This window comes from Sinocyclocheilus rhinocerous, unplaced genomic scaffold (genome assembly GCF_001515625.1).
Source record: "Sinocyclocheilus rhinocerous isolate Xijiao unplaced genomic scaffold, SAMN03320098_v1.1 scaffold70, whole genome shotgun sequence".
NCBI lineage: Eukaryota > Metazoa > Chordata > Actinopteri > Cypriniformes > Cyprinidae > Sinocyclocheilus > Sinocyclocheilus rhinocerous.
Window position 1 is genome coordinate 870,400 of NW_015624555.1, and position 9,749 is coordinate 880,148.

Genomic DNA, 9,749 nt, shown 5'->3' on the forward strand with positions numbered 1-9,749 from the left:
TATAAAAATAAAAGCTAATTCAAAATATTAATAAATACTATAAAAGTATATAAATAATAATAAAATAATACTGTTCCATATAGTTAGTGTTAATGCATTCAGGTTTCTTTTTAAAGGGGTCATATGATGCGATTTCAATTTTTCCTTTCTCTTTGGAGTGTTGCAAGCTCTTGGTGCATAAAGAAGATTTGTAAAGTTGCAAAGACTAAAGTCTCAATTCCAAAGAGATATTCTTTATAAAAGTTAAGAGTCAACGACGCCCTCCTAAAACAGCTCGTTTAAACGCCCCCACATATCTACGTCACAATGTGGGAAGATTTGCATAACGCCGCCCAAATGTTCACGCAAAGAAAGAAGGCGTAACTTTGATTCTCGCTGTAGTATTGTTGCCGCCACTGCCATGTCGTGGAGACGCTGTGTGTTTCGTTGTGAAAAAGAAAATACTTTGTTTGGTCTTCCAAAAGAGGGCACAACTAGAAATCAGTGGTTAAGTTGTATTTACAACACTGTTCCAGAACAGTTCAAACCAAATATTCAGATGTGTCCAGCGCATTTTACGGAGGACTGTTTCCTGATCCTGGGAGAGTAGACTACAATGCCGTCAGTTCTGACTCACAGACTGTAAGTACGTTTTTTATATTTAAAGGATTTGCCACTGACACACAAAATAATGTTATTTTTTAGCAATGTCATATGACCCCCTTTAACAGGTAATATTCATGGCATTTATATCAACTGCAAAGTTTAAATTACAGGGCATGTAAATGCAGGCCAAAAGCTGAAAAAATAAATAAATAAAAATAAATCACGATATGCAGTGTAGCGAGACGTTTCCCAAATTGTCGTCAACGAATTGCAACTTGATCAGGGCTCCAAACAAAAAAATCGAGTAAGGAGCCATTGGCTCCTATAAGAAAAGATTTTAGGCGCCAAATTATTTTTTTAGGTGCCACAGAATAAACGTGTTATTTATTTTATTATTATTTTTTAACATTTCAATCATACTTTCATGTGATTATGTCTCATCTTTTCTTGAAATTATCAGCATTTTAATCGATCTCGTAGATGACCTGGGAACTAAGGTTCACTTAAAGTGGGAATTAAACATCTTTTCCAACTTGAAATATATAGTCACAAAGAATTGTTCATGACAGAATCTGAACAAATAATATGGACCATAAGCATCACTTGGCCACTGAGTGTAGTTTGGGCTCCTCCTCAGTGCATCCTATAAGTGTTGTCATATGTCTTTCACATTCTCGCCTGCTGCATTAAAGAGCACCAAAACTGTATTTATTGTTTGAATTTCGTTATGAATTTGGCATAATTTTAAAGTTGATACTTTGTTTATTAAAAAGTAACAAAGCATTTTGCGATTAATGGACCGCAAGTGTGCTTCAAATAATATGAAGTTCACGCATTAACAGAACACAGCATATAGACTAAGATCTTGATAAGAAGAAGCCATATTAGTAATGATTATAAACGAGAATTGTTAAAGATACTGCCAATATCCACACAGCTGACAGCTTTACCTGTTGTACTTTGTTCAAGTTGTGCACGAAATAGACTCTGCTTTTCCATACTTGCACGTCTCCGTCATTTCAATCGCTCTCGCGCTGTACAGCTGAGCTGCGTTTATCAGGTGTGTGTCAGCGCTGCTGTGCTGCAGAGATAACTGTTTGAAACTCTTTTTTCCTCTAAAACTTTGATGCGCATCATCTCAGTTTAATACGTGAACATAGCAAATGATGCGATCGCAAAACAATCAGGAAAAAAGGCATTACATGCTAATTTTTAAGACATAACATGTAAATATATCTAGTCGCCAGTGGCGACCTCATCAAACACTTCACTCGTAAATTAATATTTTTGGTCCCAAATGCGACCGTTTTAGTCGCAGTCTGGAGCCCTGTTGATGAAGAATTACATCCAGTGTTCAGTCAATCTTGATGTAATGCCAAATAGATACTGCACATTTCACTGATCCGACTACTACCCATCAAACACTGGGGCCATAAAATAAGGTCCCATTTAAATTTTAGCAAGCAAGTCTAAAATCAACATCATATACATCTGTGGCGTCAAGAGTTCCCCTTTGATGATGAGTAGTTACACATGCCAAAAACATAAAAGGGACTACAATATACAGCACGTTGATTCATTAATATGCAGCCTGCCCCCTTTGTTCATTACACACCTCCAAATGAGCATCTTTATGAGACGAGACTGCATTTACCAAATCTAAAGAACTAGCTTTCCCTTGATTGCAATAAAGGTGTCAAATGGACAGGAGTTCAGTTCATTCAGTAGTAATGAACCAGGGCCTAAAATTAACACTTGCCAAGCGCCAAATGAGAGTAAAAATCAGCGTTGGCGAGTCGATGTAACAGTGTCAGTCGCCAGTTGGCGGGTACAACTTTTACGAATTATAACAATGCAATGAAGTAAAAACAACAGCCAGTTTTTAAAGATTCGCTGTTTCTGACATAAGCGAATAAAATAATATTTTCCGCAGACAAGATCATCGTGGTTAGCTGTTCTGTCATAAGCGACAAGAGTGAATCAAATAATAGAATACAAACGGACTGATAAGGTCAGAGCAGTGTGATGGTCAGCTTGTCCCTAGACACGGTTCTAATAACTTTTACCTGAGAAGATTTTTCTGCTTCATTTCGGAAGATTAACTTTTCCCTTCTTTATTCTTCATAACCCGAGAATGCGGCGACATATGCCTGGGGTTACGCCGCCTAAACGGTGCAGTGAAGTATAGTTTGAAAGGCTATGCGTTCAGCTGTACACAGACGCTGAGCCGCTTCAGACAGCGCACCAGTAGCGCTTCAACGCACGAAAACACACACAATTATGTCAAAATGCGGGGCTTTGGCGAGTTACCTTGTAAACGTAGTCTTAAATGACTGTAAAGGGTTGGGAGAAAATCAGATGTGTGTCAGATCCGCGTCATATGCATCAGGTTTTTAAAGAGAAGTTTTTGCAAAAAGAGTTTCATGGCCGGTAAAAAAAAATTTTGGCCGGTAAATTTTATCATGTCACCGGCCATTGGCAAGTGTGGCAAAAAGTTAGTTTTAGGCCCTGTAATGAACTATTTAATAAAGTACACACAGGCGCTGGTGTTTAATAACAGCAGTGTGAGTGTTTGAGCTGCCCGTGTCGGCGCACACAGACAGACGGGGGAATGATAAGAAAACAGAGCTCAAACTGTCTCGCAACTCCTGTATCTGTCAGACAAACATGCCAAACATTCGAGAAACAACCATATCACCCATCCAACACTCAGTGTTTGCTAGTTCACATAGTACACTGACAGTATTGACAGTGCCAGATGATTCACTCAAGCAGGGGTTAAAGCAAAAAAAAATCCTGAGCTTTTTTCCGGGGGCGGGGGGGATGGGGCAGCACATGCAAAGCATGCAATGACTGTGGCAACTTTAACATTTGAAAGGATAGTATTGCAAAGTTATTGCTTTCCTTATTTAAACTGATTTTTTTTTCATGAATATATGGTTGACCTGAAGAATGAAAGCTATATCATACACTAGGAAAATTATGAGCTATATCACTGCTTATCGACACAAGGGGTGTGACGATACACTTATGGCGCTTTTCCACTGCGTGGTACGACTCGGCTCGGCACGGTACGGCACGGCTCGGTTCGGCTCGGTTTGCGTTTCCACTGCAGTTTAGTATCACTTTAGAGTGGGCGGGATTATTCACATGTCGTTATAGTTGCGCCGCCTCTATTGCCGCGACTCCTAAAAAACGTTTTCATTCTGCGTCACCCCATCAAGCTCTCGCTGGATCTGCTCCTCTGCCATCAACGAGAGGAACGTCTGTACTTCCTCAACAGGTGGAACAGCCACTTTTTGGTTGTTAAAAAAAAGGTGCGCTCGTTCAAAACAGTTGCGTTCGATGCTTCGCTGGCTGTGCTGATTTAAAGGCTGTAACTAATGATTATTTTGGTAATCAAGTAATCTACTGATTATTTTGACAACTGAGTAATCTGATATTTTTTAGTAACACAAATAGACCTAAATGAAAACCAGGCTTTAGAATGACTGTTTATATATAAACTAACAATGAGGCAATAATAATTGTCTCAAATAAAGTAATTACATGGTTTTATTGAACAACACTGTTACAATACATAATGTAATATGCCTATACATAATATGAACATAACCAACTTGAGTACATTATGTCTTACAACAAATACCTGCAGAGTTCACTAACAGCCTGGTGACATATCACTTTACAGTGTGATTAAATGATGTTTAACTCCATTAAATGTTCACATTTGGCCACATGCAAACTCAGAAAATTTTATTTTGAAATCACGATGTACAATAAATGGCATATTTAGAAATAGGCTGATGTATTCTCCTGTGTTGGCAAAGGTTTATAAATGATTTACATTACAAATCTAGTGAGATAATGCACACTGTTTTCTAGGGATGTAACGATTCACTCAACTCACGATTCGAGTCATGGTTTTGATTTCACGATTCGATTCACAATTTTTTTTAATAAAATGAGATTTAAGAAATTATAAATTAAATGTGTCCTTTTATTATTGCTTGGACAAAATTCTGCACATTTCTTTGTGAAATTGAAATATAACACTATAATAATATACTAATATAGCACTTGCATATTTTTGCTCTTTTGTTGGATTTGATTGCTTCCATTATCCTCATTTGTAAGCCGCTTTGGATAAAAGCGTCTGCTAAATGACAACATTTAAATATAATGTAAATGTAAATAACTAAACTAAATTGAAATTTAACGAGCTGAATGAGACGCAGATTCACTCTGCCAGCAGGTGGCACTTAAAGCGTTTCCGCTGTAAACAAAGCAGCACTGCACTTATGAACTTTAATATGCTTTATAAAGAGGCAAGATGAAAAGAACAAAAAATACCATCTAAACTTTTCTAAAGACATCAAGTTCCCCTCAGACATACATTTATATAAACTACCCCTAATCTCTACGGTTCGCGGTTAATCGTTACATCCCTACTGTTTTCACAGATGAACGTTAAGCAATTCAAATTCACAGCATATGCAGAGGAAGAGTTTAGCCCTTTTCACACATACAGTCTTTACTGGTAAATTACCATTAAGAGATCATGTGTGAACAGGACCTTTTCAAAAATCCCGGTAAATTTGTTCTGGCAATCATATCATTCTTATGGAGATGACGCGATTACTCTGAGCTGTTTACAAAGCTCCGCTGCATTTTAATTAGTTTTTCTATGTAAATATGCGCTAGATGGACATCTTTGACCATTGTGCCTTGCAGCTTTTTTAACGTGTCGCACTTCTCCATTCATCAGGGCTGCGACTCTGCAGTTGGATACTATTATGCGCGTCTTGTGTTTATAAGAGCAAAAAAATTCTGATTGGCTAGTAATGATAGTTTGGTTGAGAGTGAAAACAGTGCTCCTTCTCATACCACTGGTAGGCGAACTCATGGACTCGAAAGTGATATCATGTTTTTTTTTTAATGTAGGTTTATTTTTTTCCCGCAGCCAAACGCTGCACGCCGAAGATCCGGCATGGTGCCGGAGAACTTTAAGCCCTGCTCAAGGTTCACACACACACACAAAATAATGAATCACTACTCTATAGGGCTGCCCTCGACCAAAGATTTTTCTAGTCGACTAGTAGTCGTTCATTTTTAGCAATTAGTAAACTAATCGCACGTTTATATTAATAAACCATATAATTCATAATAATGAGCCTTTAATTGCCTATAGCCTATCAGCGCTCAAGCGCATGCATAAAACTTGCCACAGCACACCGGCAGAAGTAATGATTATGAATGCGTCAGGGGAAAAAATAGCAAGACGACTGCCTTAACATTATAATTCATTGATAAGCTAGTTTTTTTCTGTATTTTCGGCTGCAGTGATGAAGTCGACGACACTTTCTATAGATATATTTCTCATGTCTGTGAGGCAAGCACAGTGTTTCGGTTCATTTTTTTCAACGTGCTCAAGTTCACAGAGACCTAGATGGCAGAAAGCGCACCCTGTTTGCTTTCATTATTTTACAAAAGCACAACGTTCTGTTATTGTGAGTGCACACAAATAAAAGTAAACCTTTTACAAATTCAAAAGATGTATAACTCTGTATGAGCAAAAATGACAGTATTTTAAGTTAAATGCAAATGATCGCACCGGTGCCTCCAAGTTAACGGTCATACAGTGAGTGCGCTACTATTCAGCTTCCACACTCCGCACAAATACGTTAATAGCACACACTTTTCTAGGTTAACGTTAGCGCGAGCGGCCATGTAATGTTGCTACTACTTACATGTTTCAGATGATAAGCCACATTTGAGGTCGATGAACGAAACGAACGTTTGGATGTCCGTCATGGACTACGTGACTTCGCCACTTCCTGTGGAATTTTTTTTCTGCGACTAAGCGACTAATAAGCCTCTTCTCGTTGACTAATGGTTAGTCACTATTAGGGGACAGCCCTACTAGGCCTACTCTATAAAAATTTGTATAAGAATACATTTAGGACAATACATACAAGTCATATAAAGCAAATCTGACTAACTACAGTGGCAAATTCAAATTACAAAGTGAAACTTCATATCACTTTTTGAAGCTCAGCGAAAGACTTGAAATGCAATGCTTTTAAGGCCTGTGCATCTGAAAGCCAACATTACATTCAATGGTCTTATTGCGAAAGTTCCATCAGTGCACATTAAAACAAAGAGATACATTTTTTTCATCAAGACATAATATCTTGACTTAAACCAACAGGTGTCTGCAGTTAACTGATAACTATGTAACACCCACTTTCCACAACCCAATCAATTTCCAGATGAAATCAAGTCCCACCCTAAATGTTGTCCTCGAGTATCTTGTTTCACAAGCCACATTATGGATGTAAAGTGGTGCAAATGTAATTTCATGTTGACTTTAAAGAGACCTGGGTTGTTGACAGTCAATAATATCTATTTATATCCATCTCATCTGGTTGCATTAGTCTTATCTTCTCACCTTCACAGATGCGGTCCAGTCTCTGCCGCTTCACTTTGTGTTTGTCCATCAGAGCCATCGACTGGCAGTTCTTCAGTAAGACCAGCTACAGCCACAACACGCCGAAAGAGAGTGAGGGGGCACAGCACAGCGTTCAGTCCAGAAACCACCCAAAAATCCTTAAAACACCTGCAAAGATGAATTTCGCATGTTACGATTCAGACCAAAAGCGTTCCGAGTTACTGAACACACCACATCCAACCATCACGCCAAAACAAACACCTCATGCATTGCGTCTAGTGAAAAAATCCTACTCATTCTAGAAACGGTTCTCCTTCGCCCACATAAATGACCGATACTTAAGATAGTGGTGGGAAAACGTCAAATAATTAAACTACCCACCTGATGACGTCAAAGCCAGCCAACTACCCTGCTGACGTCACGGACTTTATAACGGCAGCTGAAAGAGAAAATCACACCTTAACGTTAAACAAGCATTAGTTATAAGAACAGAGCCTAGAAACAACATCTTTTATAATAAAAAATATAAAACAGACATTCACAATATCTTCCGAGGCTTTTGAAAGAGATGCTTCTGCAAAGATGAATTTCGCATGTTACGATTCAGACCAAAAGCGTTCTGTTACTGAAGTTACTGAACACACCACATCCAACCATCACGCCAAAACAAACACCTCATGCATTGCGTCTAGTGTAAAATCCTACTCATTCTAGAAACGGTTCTCCTTCGCCCACATAAATGACCGATACTTAAGATAGTGGTGGGAAAACGTCAAATAATTAAACTACCCACCTGATGACGTCAAAGCCAGCCAACTACCCTGCTGACGTCACGGACTTTATAACGGCAGCTGAAAGAGAAAATCACACCTTAACGTTAAACAAGCATTAGTTATAAGAACAGAGCCTAGAAACAACATCTTTTATAATAAAAAATATAAAACAGACATTCACAATATCTTCCGAGGCTTTTGAAAGAGATGCTTCGCTAGCTTTAATGCTGTAGCGCCTCAAAGAGGCTTCATCTAGTTTTAAACTCACTTATTTAGGACCATTTCACTGAAATGATACGTAAAGTCTAAATAACTCTGTAAAACGAGCGAATGAATAAACAAATGAACGTGTTTTCGGAAACAACACATTCAGTTGAGGAAAACCGCATCTTGAGCACTTCGCGATTAACTTCAGTCTCGTTTCTTTGAAATATTTCTCGCTCTTGTTGCTCATATAAGTCCGTGTGAAGCAGGGAAGGAAAAGCGACAGAAGAGCGCGCAAATTATGTGAAATGTTTACAAACCCCGCGAGGCGTCGGGTCGCCGCTCGAAGAGTCGCGTTAAACCCAGCAAATCAGCGGTTCGTTTCGCTCGTTTTAACCGGGGGCGTTGTAGGTTTGTCGCGTCGCTCGCTAGCTGCAAGTTCTTCAGTTAGCCCTGCGCTAGCTAATTAGCACATGCAGCAAGAAACAACGCAACGGACTGCACGATGAACCCCCAAAAGCACACGCTGAGCGAAACACACGAGCTTATTTGTGGTTTTTAACCGCTTTGGTGTCTCGTTGCTTCTCTGACTGTAAACACACACACTGAGAAAGGCGCTTGGACTGGTTGCTAACTGAGCTAACGTTACCAAACATTAAACACAGACAGAGAGAGTGAGAGGTACATAGTCATAATAACACCCGGCAGGCTCACAGCACACACAATCGACAGTCTGATGTGAGTTATGGCTCAAAGATAATCCAAAAGCAGGGTAACGCGCCCCACTCACCCGGAAAAAAACGCGTTTCTGGAGGTTGATGCACGGGTCGGTGTGGTCACGGTAGGCGAATCAACTCTTCCGCGCTATGGCTCGCCATGAAATCCGCACAGAAAAGGAAGTCGAGGCCGCACAGACAACGTGCTGTGGAAAGAGCGAGTGCTCGGAGCAGACCTGAGCGCTGCACGGACGAGCGCCTCCTACCGGTCAGTCTGCGACACTGCGGGCTGCACTTTGGCCCTGCGCTCATTTTCGTTTCTTAATACATCCGATTTACTCGGAGATTGCTATGTAGGGGTTATAGAGGGGTTAGATGTGTCAGGAGGAGAGCCGTCTCGCCACCTAAATTAGCATTATGAGTCACGTGATCATATGTTTAGAAAGGGCCCTCATAAACAACTTGCTGTTAAATTCATTTTTATGCAGCCAGTCTATATATACCATAAATAAAAGGGTGTAAATTAATGTGACCATGAATTATTAAATGAAGCATTTCCCCACAATAGCTTTTCCCCAGCTAAGTGATAGTAAACAGGAAATACCATTACAAAATGTTGAACAATGACATAAGTATTTCTTATGATGTTGAGTTGAGAACCATATAAAGGTTTATGTTGAGCAGACTAGGATGTCCTCCATGGAGACAGAAGATATTTCTCAGAATATTTTAAGATGCTGTGTAAATGTTTTTACATTTATAGAACAGAAGTAACCAAATTCATTTTAACTTGTAAATGAATTAGCATGACACTTAAATCCTGAATATTCATGTCTGTATCTGTCAACTAAAACTCGACTTGAAGGCCCCCCATTGTTCAACACAAAAGACCCTGATATTTCCTCTGGTATTTATGCTCTATGGCATCGCTGCTTGCTTTATTCAAACTTTTTATTAACACAATCAGGCAGTGCTGACATATTGAATAATAATATCAAATAATTTAAACTCTAAAAAAAA

The 9,749-nt window shown here is 39.2% G+C and overlaps 1 protein-coding gene across 2 annotated transcripts in view; it reads right to left on the reverse strand.

Annotated features, from left to right (window-relative positions):
- Positions 1-8,942, reverse strand: part of LOC107742535 (C-terminal-binding protein 1-like) — a 21,766-nt gene extending 12,824 nt beyond the window's left edge. Inside the window, exons 1-3 of one of the 2 annotated variants that reach the window (XM_016555561.1) lie at positions 8,804-8,942; positions 7,830-7,887; positions 7,037-7,204 (exon numbers count right to left, since the gene is read on the reverse strand). In XM_016555561.1, coding sequence (XP_016411047.1) covers positions 7,037-7,094 — 58 coding nt within the window. In that variant the 5' untranslated portion in view covers positions 7,095-7,204; positions 7,830-7,887; positions 8,804-8,942. Of the gene's footprint in view, positions 1-7,036; positions 7,205-7,417; positions 7,491-7,829; positions 7,888-8,803 lie in introns of those variants that run through there. The other variant, XM_016555553.1, reaches the window with a different exon arrangement.
- Positions 8,943-9,749: the final 807 nt, after the last annotated feature.